Below are 20,438 nucleotides of genomic sequence, written 5' to 3'. Positions count from 1 at the left end.
GTGCAGCTAAGGGTCACTGAAGACCTGGAAAATAAAAAATAGACAATTGGATTTGACAATTCAGTTCATCATTAACCATGGTACAGAAAAGAGAACAGAAGAGAGTGTGTGTGTGTAGAGTTTTATTTAACTAAATGTGTTGTTGGGTGTTTTGATTTGTTTCCTGTAATGGAGGAGATTAAAGAAGAATTGAGGAAAAAATGGAGGTACTACCACCAGGACTTGGTGATGCAGATGTAAGGGAGGAGAGAAGAAAAATTAGAATGAATTCCTGGGTTCTAATTTGGCCATCAAGTAGTGCCACTCACTGAATCTGGAAATAAGACTCTCTTTAGGATGAGCAGGGTTAGAGCAGGCTGAGGTTTGGAAGAGGGAACAATCATTCCTTGGAGGAGTCTGCATCAGGAGATGGTTAGCAAGAAGAAGTGGTAGTAAGAGGTACCCAAAAGGATTCCTAAGAGAGGATACCTTCAGGTACCTACATGCATGCCCATGAGACACCGCATGGCTGCTCATCTGTTTCTTCCACTCATGTCATGCACACCCTTCATTTCTGTGCCTTTCATCGAGGCACACTCATCCCTTTCTTTTCCCAGCCACAATCTGCACTCTGACATGGACTAGGATGTCACATTCACAATTTTCTGAACTTTCAGGGGGCACCCTGAGACCTTCACCATTTCTCCTCAGCACAAAATAGAATGGAGAAAGCAATATTGTGTCTGAGGCAACTGTAGACATGGAGTCAGAAATTTGGCTATAAACCTTTGTGGGGACATTTATCAGTCTGGGACCTATGGCCAGTCACTCAACCTTTGTGAAGGCTCATTTGTTTCCTTCTGCAAAAGTGGGAGAATGATCATCTCAGAGCAACTTCAATGTGATTATCCAGAGCAGGACAGGGCATCTGAAACTTTCCCAATTGTCACTCCTTTTATGCCCAAGAAATCTTCACATAATTTCAGGATGTAGATAAAATAGATATAAAAATTGAACATTAGAAGATTATTTTAAAGCCAGTTTTTTTTAAGTGAGTATAGTGGGCAGGGTGCTTACATTGCATGTAGCAATGCCAGATTTAGTCTCTGGCACTTCATATAACCCCAAGTCCACAAGAGTGATCGCTGACTGCAGAGCCAGGAGTAAGCCCTGAGTATCACCAGAGGTTACCCAAACCCAAAACTAAAAAATGAAAGATGATGCAATCCCATCTAGGGTTACAATTCAGTGTTATACCTTCAGGGCTGCATAACAGAAGGTGATAAACTACAAATATGACACATCTTCTAGAGCAGCACTTTCCAAAATGGGTAATAACACACCAACTTGGGGTGCCAGAATTATGTGTAGCCTCAGATAAAGTTCAGGAGAGCCTTCTGTTTGCTTCCTTTAAGAAAGTAGACTTCCAAGGAGACAATGACTTATTTTTTCTGAAAGGGGGTGGACCAGGACATTAGTTCAAATAAGTTTGGAAACAATTTACGAATAAATTTATGGCAGGAGGAGACTGTAGCTTGACCGACTAATAAATAATTGAGGCTTTATTTACTACACACATGGACAGCATGATGCACATATTTTCTGTATCTTGTGCCTGGAGTTGTCACTTTAGGACATGTCTTCACATATCTTCCTCTGAGTCACTGTGCACTTTCTTCTCTGGGTAGAAAAATCTGAATTTTCTAGGGAGATACTGTGGACTGAGGCACCTGAGCTGCATTTACATAAACACAAACTCAGACACACACATCGCATGTGCACGCTCACAAAAATAATACACATTCCAGGTTCCTGCAATGCCCTGCTTGCATTTCCTGGCCAGGAATGAGGTATATCCAGCTCCCTAGAAAGATGTGAATGCCACTGGGTTAACCTACACTAATTTATTTAAAATTTTTTCTAATTCCCTTCTAGCATGCTTTCAACCTTGGCTGCATGTTATCTTGACTTTAAAACAGTGGTTTTCAATCACCACCGCAAGTCCACAGTGGTCTGTAGACTACTGCTGGTCCACCAAAAAAAGAGGGGAGGAAGAAAAAAGGTATTGCCACTTAACACATGGCATGCCCAAAGAACATTTTCATTTATATAATCTTAGATAGTAAAAGAATTCACAAGATGCTATTATAAGTAAATGGATTTTCATTCACCTTAATGGTCTATGAAATATTTCTCCTATTTTCACAGGTGTGAAAAGGTTGAAACCACTGCTTTAAAACATGCTGATGATGGACCCCATCTCCAGTGCCTCTAATTTATTTGACCTGGAGTGTGAAGTGGGCAGTAGGACTTCTAGAAGCATCTGGGTGGTTCTAACTAAGACTGGAGCCACTAGCCTATAGAAGAGAGGGGCAGGAGGAAATTACCCATCAGTGAGCACCTTCAATGGACCATGGTAGGGGAGCATCTTCCAAGTGTATTCTTTCATTTATCTTCGCAACCAACCCAGAGGTAGGATTTAACATACCAATTTCTGCAGATGAGGGACCTAACACCAAAGAGGTCCAGGAACTGGCCAAAAGCAACCATACTTCAACGCAGACTCAAGCCCTCCCCCACTGATTCCCGCCATTGTGGTGTCTTCCAAAAGAGAGCACACACGAACACATGAATCTGTAACTACACAAGACAGAGGAATTTGCCAGGCAAAGTGTCATCCAGGCGACCTAGAGCCTTGCAGTCAGGGCGACTGAACTATATTCAAAGCATGGATAATGTGATTGTTTATCCCCCTTGATTAGCATGGGAGCAGTTAGACAGGAAAGGACCACAATAGGGCAATTCAGCAAAGCATTCATTAAACGCATCCTCTAGACAGGAAGCAGCGCCCTCCTCCTACCTCCCAGCTTCCCACATCCTTTTGCACAGGCCCTGGACCTGGGGACATGGTTCTGCGGCCTTCCTTGGTATCCTTCCTTCCCTCCTGCAGGTGATGCAGCACGCGTGGGTGGAAGGGAACTCCTCCGTCAAGTGTGACCGATGCCATAAAAGTATCAAGTGCTACCAGAGTGTCACCGCGCGACACTGCGTGTGGTGCCGGATGACGGTGGGTCTGCGCCCAGGGCTACCTGCTTCTTTTCAGTGTGGTTTTTCTCCTGCTCAGGGAGCCGTGGATGTGCTACCAGGAGACATGAGGGACATGAGCAGGGACAGGGAAGCAGGACTAGAGAGAATACCAAGACCCCCATTCAATGTCCTGAGTCATCAGTGCCTTCAGTGATCACCAAGAGGGGACCCCTCAGAAGGGCAAAGGGAGACAAGGACTGAGTAGGAAGAAAAGACCAGTGCAATGTCTATGTAGCTGGGAAGCTGAGAATTGCAGTCAGCAGCTAACTTTCTTCATATGTAATCTATGGACCCCAGGACATTGACAGAGCAGGAAAGGAACTGAATACCAGCACACACACCCTCACCAAACTGTCAGAGGAAGGCACTTTCCTTACTGCAGCTACACTGCCCCAGCCCTGTCCATGTCCTCTCTAGAGTGACTAGATGGGCTGCAAGAAATCTTGGGGCCTCGCATGGTCTCTTCCCCAGGTATCAGCCTGTAAAAAAAATGTGCCTTCAAATCAGACCACAGTGCTCTAGAAATATCAGGATAGTCAGGGGTGGGGGGTTGCTGCATTCAGCCTCCCATGAGTTTGCTCAACAATGTTTCTTTCAGAGCCTCAGAAGCAAATATTCCAGGGTAGCTCTGGACTCACAAGAAGACCATAAATAGACTCTGACCAGTTCACTCTGGGAGTGGTCTCTTTTTCTCTGCCCACAGCAGGCATGACATCTCTGAACACACACACACACACACACACACACACACACACACACACACACACGGCAATATTGCTGCCACCATTGGTGCATCAGGATTTGAGGGAGCATTAGGCACCTTGCCTCCCAGCAAACTCGATCAGCCTTGGCATTTTCTTCATCCACTGCCACTCACTCTCATCTTCATGATTGTTCTCCCCTAGTTTCACCGCAAATGTGAAATGTCTGCCTTGTGCGACGGTGGAGAACTGAGAGATCACATTTTGCTGCCCACCTCGATATGCCCTGTCACTCGGGTAAGTGCTGTTGCCCATCAGGATCCTGATTTCTTCATGTCACAGATATGGGCAGCATTCTCTCTCATCCCTTTGAGTTTTGCCCCCATAACTCCCAGGATTTGTTTTTCTGTTTCCATTGAAAGAAGGCAGTGATACCCAGCCTCTTTGAAAGAGTCAATAATCCTGTAAGAACTGGTTCCTTCTGCTAGTGGTCCACAATACTCCTGAGGTTCCATTGTGGTTCTCACATTGTCCTAAGCACCTGGTAGATAGAACTCACTTCAATTCAAGGACCCTCTGCTACTCCCTCTGCACAGTCAGACCTCCCAGTATTCACTTTCCTGTCAAAACCCAGGTCTCTCTCTACTTGGAGGATTTTCACTAGACTGTCTCAACCCTATTTTGAATGAAAGCACCTTTAACTTCTTTATCTCTATCAGAAATTTTTAGACTCTTGTGTTGAAGTCTCCTTTTCAATCAAAGCCCTTAACTTACATCGCCCTCTGTCCTCTTGAAGATATTGCCAATTCCCGCCTTTTACATAGAACCTTAGAACTTGAATCATTTTGCTCTGCCTCAAATTTTTGTATCTTTCTACAAATAGAAAAAAGGGGGAAAAGGGGGACTGGACCCAGGAACCAAGTAGTCTCAGGAGCATTGAATTAAAAAAAAAAAAGTCAGATCTAAATACCCAAGCCATAGTCAACAACAATAGAATCAAGAAACCCAAACAAACAGCTAAAAACAAAATGGATCTGTTAAACTAGTAGTTCAGGGGGCTAAGGGGGGAGGTATGCTGGGATGCATGCTGGGAATTCTGGTGGAGGGAGGTCAGCACTGGTGGTGGAAACGGCCCTAATTCACTGTCACTATATGCCTGAAATACAACTGTGAAAGACTTGTAATTGACGATGGTTTCAATAAAATTCACTATATATAGTGAATATAATATATATTATGATATGTAATATATATTGCCAAGACCCACTGATTTCTTACATCTCAACCTTCACTTGACCAGCCACTCCTTTTTTATGAAAGAGAAAGGAAAAGGGGAAAAACCACTGCTTATTGTTTGATATTATCAAAAAGAACATTTGAACAATATCTACTAGGTCAGAAATACACACACTCTATTACCTAAAAAGTTTCCTACCAGGAACATATCTGAGAAATATATTGCACCAAAAGGCATGGACAAGAATGTTGTTATCCACTTTATTTATAGTTCTTTTTATCAATTTTATTAACAGTTATGAACTGGAAGCAGGCTAAGAGATAAATAATCTTTGGTATATTTTATAAAGTAAATATATTGCAGTGGAATGTATTTATTATGCAGACATATAAAAAGTGAATTACTTCAGTCATGTTGGTAGACCCAAAAATTGACCAACTCTATGACTTTTCTTTATATAAAATTTAAAATACTGATAAGACCAGTATAATATTAAAGATCACAAGGGAGTTAAACCTAATGAGGTAGTTACTATAAGGGCATATACATACTTGAAAATTTACCAGACAATATATACAGATTTGAGTATTTATGATATGTGATATAAACCACAAAAATAGTAATAGACATTCAAAAAAGCAAACAAAGTAGATAAAAAATACTAAAAAAAATATTTACTCCACATTCCATCCATAGCACAAAACCATATCTGACATCCTGTATCCCATAGCTAACAGCGAGCAAGGACAGAATCCTAGCCAGTCTTTGAGAAACTCAGGGAAACAGTCCCTCCTTTTTAAGTTCAAAACCTAATTTGGAAAAACCCTTCCCATGCTCCGAGTTTTCTATTCCTTCTTCATATTAACCATTTGCTTTCTGGCCTTATTGTTGTTTTGCCTTTATGCTTTCTGTTCTTCAAAATAGATTTGTTTTTCCTCTTTTCTCACAGGACAAGCAGGAGGGCAAGACGGATGGCAATGTGAGCGGGAAGGGTGAACCTGTTATGCAGGTACTTCAGCCAACCTGGCTCTGAGCTCACTCCATGGTTGCCTGAGGCTGTGGAGAAGAGGACTGGGTTGGGGATTGAGAGAAATATGTCTCGACATTTGCATTCTTATCTGACGATTGTGTCACACAGGCCACTCTGTATCCAGCCTGGGTGACTGACCTGCCTGGCTAGTAGCTAGAAGGAATCTTTGCCAATCCCATGGTAAACCTAATGGTATTCTTCACCCTTCCAGGAATAAGTAGCATAAAGCTTCAATAGGTACAACTCTTAAAAAAACAAAAAAGTCAAGAGTGGTGCCTAAGAATAGACCAAACGTTTTCCCAAACTGCCATGGTGTCTTCAAAATGTGAGCTGCCAAAACGAAGCTAATTAAATCCCTAAGTTCTTAAACTCATTTTTGACTCAGGGTTCACTAATGAACAACTTGATACATGTGTTCATGCCTCAGATTTTCAGAGAATGTACAAAAGTAGTCTGATCGGCAGCCAAACATGCAGGAAAAGAAAGATAATGGGGTGTAGACAAGACTGCATGGAAAAAAAAAAACCCAGATACCATGCAATGTGATTAGGATTTGATCCCCAGGGCCATGAGATGTCATTCAAAGGCTTTGCACATGTGTAGCATGGCTGAAGTGAGGTTCTAAAAACTGATGTGGAGGTCAGCCTAGAGGACTCACCTGAAGTGGAAGGAGAAGCCTCAGCATTACAGGTTCTATGACCATGATCAGAATTCAAGAGTATCTCAGAGAAAGAAATGGTGACAGGACAAAGTATGTTATTGGGACCTCAACCACGTTTTACAAGGAAAGCAGATTGGTCAGGTGGGAAGGTCTGCTGAGATTGCACAGATGATGAGCCCTGGTTGAAGTTACCCACAGATCAGTGGGAAATATGGAAGTAAGAACAGGATCATTGGATGGAGGTGTGGCTGTGGTGATTAGCCATCCACTTAGTGCCTTTCATTATTGTATAAGAACAGGGGCTATGCTCACCTCAGCTGAAACAGAACTAATTTCTTTTTCTTTTTATCTTTTCAAGTATAAGATCATCCCCACTCCAGGTACTCACCCCCTGTTGGTCTTGGTAAACCCCAAGAGTGGAGGGAGACAAGGAGAAAGGTATGTTTTACAAAACAGAGAGGTTTAAACTCCCTTATTTAGTGCTTTTCTGCCTCAAGTCTTGGGAGGCAAACAGACCTGATTTCAAGTTCCATTCCTCACACTCCCATCTGATGATTTGATTCAAGTGGCTTAATATCCCCTCTGTGCTTTGTTTTCTGTCTGTAAAATAATTCCTCTTCTAAGAGAGTGGTTGTGTGAATCAAAGCAGACAGAGTGCTCAGCAAAGGGTCTGTCCCAGGAACCACTATTATAATTCCCAGAGTCATCCAAAGTCTGGGATTCCATTCCTCTTCTGGGGTTCCCCAACCACTTCTTGACTGAAGATATATGGTGAGGGTCTGGAGAGAGTGTACAAGGGTAAGGCACTTGCATGCTACTGATCCCAATTTAATCCTGAGGATTAAATCCACATTTGGTCCCCTGAGCACCATCAGAGGTCACTCCTAAACACATAGCCAGGATTAAGCACTGAACACTGACAGGTATGGGTCAAAAACAAAAAAGAAATAAAGAAATAAGATGGGATATCATTGTTGAGATCCCTTGCCCTGCCCATCCCTGAGGAAGCAAAGAACAGAATTATCAGAGAAGAAAATGTCCAACCTGCTGAAAGCACTAACTGTGTGAGGAGAAGCAAAGAAACACCCCCTATTTTATTCAGGTGGCAAAATGCTCTAGAATCCATATATCAAATAACTTATAAGTTGTGTTTAAGTAAAAACTGTAAGTATCCCTCCCTACCCCATTGCCAGAGAAAATAGGTTCTTGCACGCATCTGGAACCTTAAAGCCTACTTGCATGTGGCCCCTGCACTCAGTTTTTCCCTCTCCGAATTCAACTTCCTGCATTTCTTCCTAATTCTAGAATTTCAGTGGATGGGGTCTATGGGGAAGAGATTCTTGTGGGCTTCCAGGTGGCCCATATCCGGCAGAATCATAGCCCTTTAACCAGAGACCGTGTAGAAGGGTCCATGAAGCAAAAACCACTGGGCAAATGAATAGTATAGTCTCTAGGATTCTGCCCTGTCTTTTATTAAAAGAAAAGGCTTGGATGGGGGGGGGGGCCGGACCCTGGGTTGAGGTGATGTCAATGGACCTAGAATTTGAGGCTACACAGGCCTAAACTTGGTCTTCTCCCTATTCCCACCCTGAAGTGCTGGCTGTCTTTTGGTCTCCCCCAGTAACATTCTCCTCCTCTGGCTCTCTCTCTCTTTCCCATAGAATTCTTCGGAAATTCCACTATCTGCTCAACCCCAAACAAGTTTTCAACCTGGACAATGGGGGGCCTACTCCCGGGTATGGAGATGCCATCTTTCCTTGCCTCCCCTCTGAAGAAGGTGCCTCTCTCTATCGCTAGCTCTGTGCCTTTACTCTTAGCATGTCCCTCCTTCCCCTGGCATCCTTTTGCTTGTTCCTTTCTTCACCTCTTTTCTTTATCCTCCTGGAGAAACTCAGGGGCGAGCACTCACTGGGAAGTCACCTCCTAGACTTTCACTCTCACCTCCTCCACCAAAGTTGATGGTTTCTAAAAAGAGAAAGCTTCAGGTGCATGTATCTGGCTACAAGACAGACAGGTGAGGAACTCTGGGCTGCTTATTTGCCAGCCTGTTCTAGTTGGCATCTTCATGCTGAATCATCAAGGAAGGAAATTTTGTTTGTTTTGTTTTGTTTTAGGGTCATCCCAATGATGTCCAGGCCTTACTCCTGGATTTACTCTCAGGGATCACCTCTAGTGGGCTCAAGAGACCATATGTTGTGTTGGGGATCCCATCCGATGCATATAAAGCAAGTGCCCTACTTGCTCTACTATGGCTCCAGCCCATGGAAGGAGAGTTTCTTAACACGGTCACTCAGAAGTCAGCTCCACTGACTTAGTTCTGTCTGGTGTCCCAGAATTGGACATTTTAGAATTTGAGACCATTGTATATTAAGTGGCATCACTTTTTTTTTTTCCTAGATTCTCCATTGAAATGGTTTTTAAGCTTTCTCCCTGAACCTTCTCTGCTTGCCTTTGCAAGTGCTAGACTGGTTCACCGCTCAGTAGAAGGTGTAAGAGAAGAACAGTAAGGGGAGACTGAGAAATCCTTTGCAGCCTGACTGAAGGTTGGGAGGGAAGAGCTGGTTCTTGCATTAGAGCTGTTGCAGTGAACTGCATGTGGATCTGTCCTTTAGATAAAAGGCACCCAAAGATATGAATTTTCTTACTAGATAGAGTTGGTGCTCTGGAGACACCTGCTGGCCAGCCTGGGACTGCACTGGCCCCAGTCCCCGATCCCTGCAGGCTGAACTCTTTCCATCCAGAACAAGACCTTTTTTTTTTGGGGGGGGGGGGGGTATTTTGTTTGTTTGTTGTGGTTTGGTTTGGAGGCTACATCTGGTGATGCTCAGGGATTATTCCTGGCATATTTCAGAGGCCTCTATAGGGTGTCAAGAATAAAAGTAGGGTTGGCTACTCACAATGCCGTACCTTACCTTCCTGCTGTGCTATTTCTCCAGTCCTCTCCAGCTCTCAGCAAGTGACTTCTTGGCCAATACTTTCAATCTGCATTTCTGCTCCGGCTTCACCTTCAGAACAGGTGGAAAAAGGATTAAAAAAGGGTCACCTTCCCTGTCTAAGGCTATTTGTCATGGAGTTCTAATTTGTGGAGTGGAAGTAAAAGACTTGTCTAATTTTTTAATTTTTATTTTGAAATTTTGGAGGGGGTTTTGGTGCCACACTTAGTGATGCTCAGGTCTTATTCCTGGTTCTGTGCTCAGAAATCACTCCTGGTAGGCTCAGAGGACCATATAGGTTACTGGAGATCAAACACAGGTTAGCTAGTTTGCAAACGCCCTATGACCTAATCACTATCCTATCACTCCTGTTTTAACAGGAAGATGTAGTTGCAGGTTCAACTTCGTCACTGTGATTGAGAACCTATGTGATAAATTTCAAAACAAAGTTGTTCTCCCCTACTTCTACTGCAATTGCTGTCCCAGACACCCCAATGCCAGAGACCCAGAGAATGCTCTCAGGGACTGGGGATGGAACCTCGTCTTATCAAGAGCCTCATTTGCAGTGCTTTAGCCTGGTGTTTCTCCTTTCTCCTCCCATGGTCCCTTCTGACTTTGCTTTTCACTTGTGACCTCCTTTGCCATCAGTTAGTCCCCTAGTCTCATCACATAGTCCCTCTATTTACATGGCTTTTCATGTGGGGCCCACAAGAGGGACATATAGCCCTGGGTGAGAAAAGCTGATGTAGATGAAACTCCTCAATCCTAAATTGACTTTGTGTGGTATAACAAGTCACAAGGCCTGTATATTCCTCCTGTAAGAGAGTGGGGCAGAGAGAGCAGCCTCCGTCTCCCACCGAAGTGCCTCTAACTCTGAAAGAACCAGGGTAGGCCAAGAGGATATAAGAACCCTTCTGACATAAGGAACTAAGAACCTTTATGTTCCCAAGTCCCCTCCCTACCAGGAGTGCTCAAGTCACCTTTATTCAAAGCATATTTCCTAACCTTTGTCCTTGGAACCCCTTTGGCAGTTTAATAAAGATTATGGGCCTCTTCTTAGGGTACTATTTCTTAATACATAACTGAAAGATGTAGGGTTACCAAGGAAACTAATGATTATTTTTAAAGAAACAGAAAAAAAATTTGCTATATGGGAAGATACATGATGATCTCAACATATTTTATGTCAAGAGCCATAAGCAAGTCTCATAAAGGCTATGAATTAAAAAGTGCTAAGCATCCATAATAGTCAGAGCAATTTGCCATAGTCACAATGAAACATTAAACATCCTCATAATTTCAGCTGCTGACAGCATCATGGGTATTAATTCCTCGGTGACCCATTGCTTACATTTGCAATTGAAGGAAATTCTCAGTTCCAACTAAAGCTTAGGAAGGCAAGTTTGTGAATTCTGTCTCTGGATTCTGTCCACAGATTGGGGCTTAGGCTATGAGCCCTGCTCAAAAGGGTTAAATGTTAAGAGGTTAAGGGTTAAGGTTAAGGTTAAGGTTCAAGGTTAAGAGGGTGTACAGTCCACTTAGGCCCACACTGGCAGACAGATGATGGTGCAGAAAGCTTACCAGCAGGTCAGTGTCTGAACCTAAAGAGTAACTTGTGATCAGAAAACAGGCAGGAGGCCAGAGAGACATGAAGACACTGGGGTTTGCTGAACTGGTGTCCAAGTAAGGAAACAGTGAATTCCCTATACAATAGTAGAGAACTTTGGGGAAACCGGCTTTTCTTTCTTTTCACTTTGGATAAGACCTGGCATTGCTCAGTGCATACTTCTGGCTCTGTCATCAGAAATTACTCTTGGCAGTGCATGGGGAACCATAGACAATGTCAAGCATAGGACTCAAGTTGGCTGTATGCAAGTCAAGCACCCTCTCTACTGTTTTATTTCTCTAGCCCCTCAAGAGAACCATTTTTTTTTAGCATTTTCTATTGAGTCATATACTCCTTGTATATGGGTGGCTCTACAGCATTTTCCTGGTGTTTCTCTTCATACTAAACAACACAGCTAAAAAAAGTTCTAGTTTGGGACCTTTTCAGCCCCCAAAGGAATCAGTTATAATATTCTCCCAAGAAGAGGGGATAGTGACTCAAGGAATACAGTGGAAGCTACAGTCTAGTGCTCCAAATCATTTTGTCTTTCTTCTGCTCCCCAGATTGAACTTTTTCCGCGACACCCCAGACTTCCGTGTGTTGGCCTGCGGAGGAGATGGAACAGTTGGCTGGATTTTGGATTCCATCGGTAAGAACAGGCTGGGAGGCTCCTTATGTTTAATATAGAGAGTATGTATTTAATGCCAGAGGAAGGCAATAAAACAGAGGGGAAATAAAGCCATGTCTTGGTTCTACTCTTGAACGTAATGTCTTAGTATCTGTTAGAAGCAAAAAAGGAAAGCATGAGTGAGGACAATAGAAGTGTTTTCACAAATAGATGCAACCACTTGATTTCAGATCTTACCTCAAAAAATCTGTCATGATTATGACTCAGATAGCTATAGAATAGGTAAGGTTGGGGAGCTGGCATTATGGGGAGCTGAGTTAGGCAGTTGGGGAGTGGAGTGAAGAAGGGGAACTTGGCATAGATGCTTAACCAGGTAAGGTTAAGTGCAGGCCTCACAGGGGATTCTGCCTTCTGCTTGCATCAAGGAGCACTGAGGAGAACCCTGGCTGGAAATCAGGAGTGTGGGTTCTGGTCAAAGTCAGCCTGATCTATAGGTCTTTGGACACTTCTTCCTCAGAAAATGATGGAGAACAACTCTGAAATTCCAGAATAGGGAAATTAAGATCTAACTCAAGAGCTCCCAGATAAACATGGCATATCAAGACAGGAAAGCAGCCTAGGAAGTTGCTGAGCCAGTGGAGATGTTTTGCCAAGAGTCCTGGGATTCTTCCATCATTCTGTCATGCATGCCACAAATACAGACCCATTCACCTCTAAGTGCCAGCTCCCCTCAGTCCTAGGAGCAAAGCAATGAACAAAGGAAATTTCCATTCCCTCTGCAAAAGAAGAGATGGGCAGTGAAGAAGCAGGCTAAACAGCCTGGGAGGGCCAAGGGGCTTCAGGGTGAGGGAGAGTTTACAATCTTTGTGCAAGGAGACCTGGCGGAAAAGGAGCCAAGCAGACATTGTGGGGGAGGCAGTGTTGGCAAACACAGTCATTCAAAAGCCCTGTGATAAGAGTAGGTCCAAAGCTAAAGGTAATAGGATGCAGGATACAGGCAGTGTGTGGGGGTGGGTGGGGAGGGGAAGAGGTCGAGGCAAGGAGAAGCAAGGCTAAGTTACCTGCACATTAGTACTTGTCTCAGAAGATAACTCCCATACTTGGAAAATCCTAAGACCCTGGATGGTTTGGAGTAGAAAAGGGCACTCGAGAGTATGAGAAAAGGTCATCACAGGAGTCATGGGTACAGGGATTAAAATATATCATTGCCTGTACAAGACCTGGCACCTCAGGGCCTGCCTAGTACCTCAGGTATAGCCCAGGACCAAACCATCTTTGCTGTAGCCTTTGTGGTCCTCAGCACCTCCAAGTCTAGGCAGCACAAGATCCTTGAGCAATGAACCCTCAACTGGGTAGATTAAATATCACAGTCCAAGAAGGACCCCCAATGATCTTTTGAGCAATGCTGGGTGTGGACCCCAAACCAAAATATATGAAACAAAACAAAAGAAATTTAAAAAAAGCTGGTAGGCTACCCAGAAGGGGTGGGTCCCAGCACTTGCTGCCTTTGCTCCCTCACAGGCACTTTGGTTTCCATGGACACAGCCCTGCCAAGCAGCCACCCCCGCTGCCTGTCACCTCTGCTGCTGTTTGTGAGGAATTTGGGGGAGGAGGGAGGCTCGCTCAGGATGCCAGGCAGAAGCAGCCTATCTTACCCATAGAGCAATGATAGCTACAACATCAAGAGTGCATGCAGGGCTTCCCTGACATGGACATGGCTTTGATGAAATGCTGTGTAAATGTATCTGCAGAAGACCCAGGTAATGGGAGATGCACAAGGAAGAAAAATAAGTTGCTTGAGACTTTCTGCTTTATCTGTGAGGGATCAGAGAGATAACAGAGCCATGATAGAGGCCAACTATGCACTGTTCATTCCTTCATTGGAGAAACAGTGAAGCCCTTGTTTAGGATGCTTCAGCACCCCACTCGGGTTCTGGTTCCCTCTGAGTTGTCTTCTACTATGCCAGAGGGATCATTTCTAAATGTCAATGGGTTTGGAGTGTGTGTGAAGGATATTGGTACTTCCCATTATGAAGATAAAGACAAACTTTCCAAATAAACTACAGGGCTGAGATGTAGAGGTTGCCTCAGTTTTCCAGTCTTATGTAATTCTCTATCCCTCTCTTCCCTGATCTCCAACCACCCTTCTACTGAAGGACCTTCGCCTGCCTTGCCCTACCTTCTCCAGAAGCACATTTGGACTTCACTCAGACAGATTTTGCTTCTGCCCTTACCCAAATGAGACTTTTTTTCCAGAGAGCCTTCCCTGACACACCTCCCAGCCTCTGCCACCTCATGGAAGGGAAGTACATCTCTTCCTCATGCATAAATTTTAAATCAGTCACTGTTTCTATGATAATCTCAACTGAGCCAGGACATGCCCACTCCTGAGCCATGGCACATTCCATAGCATCTGGCATATTATACATCTTTGTGTCAATAAGCATGTTTGGGAAACTGTGGTGTGTGTAGTCTAGTCTCCAGGGAGTCTATTGTGCATTCAAGAAACAGCAGACTATAGTCTGTGTACTATATCATTTTGGTCAACAATGGGCCACATCGATGCTAGTGATCCTGACATTTCCATTCTCAGTGTAAAGTCTGTGTGGTAGGCTGCACCATCTAGGTTTATGAATCACTATCTTTAAGTGGCATATGACTATAGTCAGTCATAAGAGAGAGCTATGAGATCATCTTGGTGCTAAAGAACTTTCTGGAGAGGTTCCAGGTCTAGAGGAGAGCAACCAAGGAGGGCTTCCCAAAGACATCTGGGCTTCAAAGAAAAGAGCTTTGACTCAAACACTGAAAATACCTCAGTGTGACTGACCTATTAGAGAATAAGATGTGAACAGAATGAGATGAACAAGAAAGGCAGAATCTAGAAGGGCCAATAGTACCTGCTCAGAGTTTTTGAACACCTGGACAGAAGGGCATGTAAACTAAGGCGAATGTACGCCATTACCTTTGTAGTTCAATGATTGGCCACCTTGGAAATGTGAAGGACCCTCTATGGTGATTCAAACTGGAAGTTGAAAGGAGAGAGCATAGGTTGTTTCAGCAGTCATTGAGAAAGAATTATATCAAAGCTGAACTCAGGCATAACTGTAGGGATGAGAGAAGAAATAACAGAGATCTCTTGAGGAAAGAGCATGTAAAATGTGATGTGAGAATAAATGCAGAGTGTAGAAGTGGGAAAACTTAAGATTCCATCTATGTTTAAAGATTCGCCATCGTGACAATGGTCAATTCGCTGAGCAGAAGGAGTTGACCTAAGAGACAAAAACCTTCCAAGCAATGAGAATAGCATGAGCAAAGGCAAAGAGGCATGAATAAGACCTGTGTGTTCTGGGAACATTAGAAGGCCGTTCCTTTGCTTTATTTTTTTCAACTTTCCTGGTCATAGACTTCTCTCTGGTTTTTCCTAAGTTCAGACATTTCTGGCACAAATCAGATAATAGTCTAGGAGAAGTCTAAAAACTCCCTTTTTGTGGGTGTAATCCCAGCATGTACTTCATCTGTTGTTCCTACATGACCCCAACTCTGCCACTTGCACTCCTCAACTATTATGCTCATATCACCAGGAACCCTGGTGATTATATATCACTAAGTTCCAGTGCCTCCTTGCTCCAAATTTCCACCTCAGTAGACATCACTGTACATCTAGAACCAAATTTAAAATTTTTAATCTAGGGGCCAGAGAGATTGCTCAGCAGTGGGGTGTTTGCCTTGCATGAGGCCAACTCAGGAGATGGTGGTTTGATTCCCAGCATCCCATGTGGTCTCCTGAGCCTGCCAGGGGCAATTTCTGAGTGCAGAGCTTGGAGTAACCCGAGTGCCACTGTGTGTTACCCAAAAACAAAAAAACAAAAATTTAATCTAGCATGAGAGAGAGGAGAAAAAGAATGAGAGAGAGAGAGAGACCAAAAGACAGAGAGAAAGAGAGAGACCAAAAGACAGAGAGACTGAGAAAGAGAGACAGAGACAGAAAGAGAGATCACATGTCCGGCATGTCCAAGACTGATTTCAAATCCCAGTACCACTTTTCTTTCTTCCTTGTGGGTAACCAGGTATGACATCAGGCCCACTGACATAGCCAGGTATAGTTTCTATAAAATAAATAGATAAAATAAAAATACATATTCTATTGCACCTCCTCCAACAGTTCAGCCTGCTGTTGTTTAACTACCAATATGGAAAGTCAGGCTGCAAGATAAGGGTAGGAATCTGTGTATTTGCAAGACTCAAGCATGTCAGTTGGGAGAAATGGCAAACTGGTACCCACCTGGAGGTTCTGTTAGGCAATAGGCCTCTGACCCTCAGTAATTTCAAGGGTGGAGTTTTCCTTCAGGTCTTCAAATGTTCCACCATCTTCTGAGGTCTTAAAACCAACTGTTTTTATTCTACTTTACTCTTTCTTGTTCCCACCCAGAGTGAGTAAGAGGGTGGACTCGGAACTGCAAGAATCTGGGTTTTGAGCCACCCTAACTCCAACATCCTTCCCTTCTCTGCATATGTTTTTTCCTCTGGAAGAACACTAATGCTTTGCAGGCTTGTTTTGAGACATATGAGTAGCAAATGCTGGCTATTATTCAGAATTAAAGCTGCAAATGGTTTGGTTGCAGAGAGTGAAGTTAGAATAAACAGAATCAAGTTGCAGGGAGACCAAGTTTGTTTGAGAGACTCCTTTGTCATGGCGCCCATGCAGCAGAGAGAAGAGACAGCTTGAGGAAGCAGCAGGGTCCCTATCCGAGAACATGTTGAAACACTCAATCGCATGAAGAGGTTCTAGCATTAGGTCAAGTCTAACTAGGTTGCTTAAGTGTCTTGATCTCTCTTCCTTGGGTTGCAGACAAGGCCAACCTCACCAAGCATCCACCGGTGGCTGTCCTGCCTCTGGGAACAGGAAATGACCTGGCCCGCTGTCTCCGCTGGGGTGGAGGTAAGTCTGCACATGAGAGCCACCACGCTGGGGACCCTACCCACCAATACCTCCATTGAGGGCATGCTCTGAGGAGTTCAGTCCCTTTATGCTTTAGGGATCCCATTCCACAGACCAACACTCAGCTCCATGGTCAGACCTGCTCTGTTGCCATACCTTTTCCAGAGACATGTTAGTCCCTCAGTTGTATTTATAACCCTGCAGAAACGGTTATTTATTACCCTGCAGAAAGTGGTTAGTTTAGAACTTGCCTCCCCCGCTGCATCTTCAGCAACCTTTATCCTCCCCAGGTTTGTCTCAGTGGGAGCCTACCTAGACAGGAGTTTGCAACATGAAAGTCCCTCCTCTCTAAATTAGTAATCTCTGTAAATTCAAACTCAGAAAGCAGAGCCAAGAGACATATTATCAGTGCCGAGGGGCCTCTGTGAACACTCACTTTGAAATGCTCTCCAGTGGGGCACCCAGAGTGGCAACAACTTTATAGGGTAAGAGGGCAAGGACTAAATGAGAACTTTGCAACTGTGAGCAAATGAGCATGCTCCAGAAAGAGAAGTTCAGGTCAGCACATGGAACAGAGGGTCAGTCTGTAGGCAGAGTTTGTGGTGAGACTGCAGATGGCTGATCAATTCCAGACCATGCTGGACTGTGATCAGAATTCAGAGATTGGTGTGTGCTTGTGAGCAAGCTAGAGCAAGGAGAACCAGTTTAGTAAGAAAGTAGGTGAGCTCAGAAAGAGCTACAAGGGTGCTCAACCATAGACCAGGGCTGGGGAGGGATAGCATGATATGCAGTTTGTCCTATGCCTGAGCATCTAGACAGCCAGTTCAGCACAAAGTTATACAGGAGTACCAGCTCTATATTTGCAGCTAGCCACAAACCCTCAACCTCATGGTTAATCTCATTCCTATCCTGTGACACATTCCCTCAAGAGTTAGCCAAAGCCCTAAGGACTTGAAAATGTTCATCAAGATTTCCCCCAACTGTCAATAGGCCTATAGTGGTGTTGTTTGTAAAAGGAGACCACCATCTCCCTAACACCCTATCTAATTTCATCAGATTCATTTTCATCTGCTGCACAATAAAGTATCATCAGCCTAAGAGCTGAAAACATCCAGATTAGGTCACAGATTGTTTATAATCTGTGACGTACTGCTGTGGAATTTTTGTCCCCCACATGTATATTCCAAAGTCTTGAGGGATTAGGGATAGGCTCAGGGGTGGTGTGTATGTCTTGGGTGTATGAGTTCCTGGGATTGATCTTTGGCACCCCCTGTGAGAAAAACAGAAAGAACGTAATCAATACAGAAATCTCAGAACATGACTTGATTCTCTGCTGAGCCCATGGACTAGAATCAGAATGTTAAAAGGAGTAGTTCCCAAAGCTTCTAAGGAGCATCTGCTTCTCAATTATTGATTCCAGGTTGATCTAAGTTGTTGATTCTAGGTTGTTGGTCAAAGTCACTTCTCTGTGGGGGATTCAGATCCATTTTTTCCTCGCTGATTGTCAGCCAGGAGCATTCTTCTTCCTCCCAGGTGGATCGTCTTTTGTTGTTGTTGTTGTTGTTATTGATTTTTGGGTTGGGCCACACAACATGGCTCTTCACTCAGGAATTATTCTTCTTTCACTCAGGGATCACTCCTGGCAGATCTTAGGGAACCATATGAGGTTCCAGGAATCCAATCTGGGTCAGCTGCATGCAAGGCCAAGTGCCCTCCTTCCAGTACTATTTATTTGGCCCTTCAACCTGTTTCCTGAGGGAAGCCTCAACCTTTAAAAGAGCTCACCCTGTCAGAACTCTCTAGAAGTATCTGTATTTTTCAGACTCATCTGGTTCACATAGTCCTGTCCACATCTAGTCCTGTCAGAGAAGATGTCTTTTTATTCTCTGGTTTCAGGATGGGGCATTTGTACCAAGGGCAACAGGAATCATAGGGTCACTTGAAAGTTCTGCCCACTGTACTGTGCATCTGACAGAAGTACCCAAGAGATTCTATGTCTCCCATAATCTGCTCCCCAGTAATTCTAATCTCATTCTTCAAAACTTGCCTCAGCTGCATAGGCTAAGGTTCCACCCCCATTCCTCTGTTATGACTTCCAAATTCCCTCAATTTTATGTTCTCACTTTCTTTATGGTCCAGAAAGTCTGGTTCTCAGACACAGAGTAGTTCTCTTGGTCATACATGTCATCAGTTGGACAGACATTTTCTTAGCAACTGCTAAGAAACTGGGCACCATCCTGGCTGTTTACATCTAAAGCAAATGCAACATTGTAATTCCACAGGCTATGAAGGAGGCAGCCTGACGAAGATCCTAAAGGACATTGAGCAGAGCCCCTTGGTGATGCTGGACCGCTGGCACGTAGAAGTAACACCCAGAGAGGAGATGGAGAATGGGGACCAAGTTCCATACAGCATCATGAACAACTATTTCTCCATTGGTGTGGTGAGTAGGCCTTTCTGCTTACACAAGAAATCTCAGTGGGTAGAGAAGGGTCTAGGCTTCCATTGTCTTTTCTTGTCCTCACTGCCCAGAGCCTTGACTAGAGCCCAGATACCTGCACATCCAACCTAAGAACGAATTCCAAATTGTATAGATTCCTGTCCTTGATTATTGAATAAATTCCTTTCCCAAAAAATTATAATTACCAAAGAAAAGGCAGGAGAAAAAAAGATGTTATCTTTTGGATAATTTTAGATAGTTTTAAAAAAAGGAAAAAGGAAAAATGCAGAGGCCAGAGCTATTGTACAGGGCCAAGTTGCTTGCCTTAAATGCTGCCAGTTCTGGTTTGATCCACAGCACCACATTTGGTCCCTGAGTACTGCCAGGAGTGACCTCTGAGCACAGAGCCATGAGTAAGTCCTAATTATCCCCGGGTGTGGCCTGCCAGAACAAAAATAGGCAACATCAAAAATAAACCAATGTGAGCCATAGAGATAGTATAGGAATGGAGGTACTGTCCCTAGATGCTGCTGACCCCCATTCAAGCCCTTGTACTTTATATGGCCCCCTGAGTATTACATGGAGTGACCCCCTAAACATCCCTAGTTTAGCCTCCAAACCAGAAAATAATAATAATAATAACCACAGAAGCCAGAGTGCGAGTACAAAAATTAGATGTAAACCTTGCTTCCAGAGGCCCCTGAGCACCACCAGTAACCCCCAGAAGCACAGGACCCAAACATTACTGCATCCTCAGGCCTTAATTTAAGTCACATTTTGGGGCTCCAAAACAAAATAATAAAATGATAAAGTAACCATGTGAGACGGTCAGGAAGAGAAGACTCGTGTGAACTTGAAGAGTTGAGGATTCAAATCCTCCAATAGGGAATATATATATATATATAGCACTTCATTGTCTAGGGATGACTTAACTCACAGAATTCATTCTCTCTTATTCTCTCCCTTATTCTCAACCCCTTTTTCTATACCCCAAATGCTCATAGACCCAATTTGGGCCAATTGGTCTCAGGTGACTCATTATTGAGTTCTGTTTTTCCCTTGGTGCTCTCACAGTACTCTTTGCTCACTCCATCATGTACTGCCTGCATTAGATTGAAGGTTTGGTTTGGGGCACCTAGCTTCCTTCCTGCACTTGTGCACACATATAAACATTCAGACATTGTGGCATGGTATATT

The 20,438-nt window shown here is 43.8% G+C and overlaps 1 protein-coding gene across 2 annotated transcripts in view; it reads left to right on the top strand.

Annotated features, from left to right (window-relative positions):
• DGKG (diacylglycerol kinase gamma) overlaps positions 1-20,438 on the top strand; it is a 241,428-nt gene that overhangs the window by 107,912 nt on the left and 113,078 nt on the right. For both annotated transcript variants that reach the window (XM_049775830.1, XM_049775831.1), the window contains 8 exons: positions 2,930-3,046; positions 3,972-4,064; positions 5,954-6,013; positions 7,054-7,133; positions 8,357-8,431; positions 11,798-11,883; positions 16,712-16,801; positions 19,084-19,244. In XM_049775830.1, coding sequence (XP_049631787.1) covers positions 2,930-3,046; positions 3,972-4,064; positions 5,954-6,013; positions 7,054-7,133; positions 8,357-8,431; positions 11,798-11,883; positions 16,712-16,801; positions 19,084-19,244 — 762 coding nt within the window. The remainder of the gene's footprint in view (positions 1-2,929; positions 3,047-3,971; positions 4,065-5,953; positions 6,014-7,053; positions 7,134-8,356; positions 8,432-11,797; positions 11,884-16,711; positions 16,802-19,083; positions 19,245-20,438) is intronic.

Source organism: Suncus etruscus, chromosome 6 (genome assembly GCF_024139225.1).
Source record: "Suncus etruscus isolate mSunEtr1 chromosome 6, mSunEtr1.pri.cur, whole genome shotgun sequence".
Taxonomy (NCBI): Eukaryota; Metazoa; Chordata; class Mammalia; order Eulipotyphla; family Soricidae; genus Suncus; species Suncus etruscus.
This window is presented reverse-complemented; position numbering and strand designations above follow the sequence as displayed.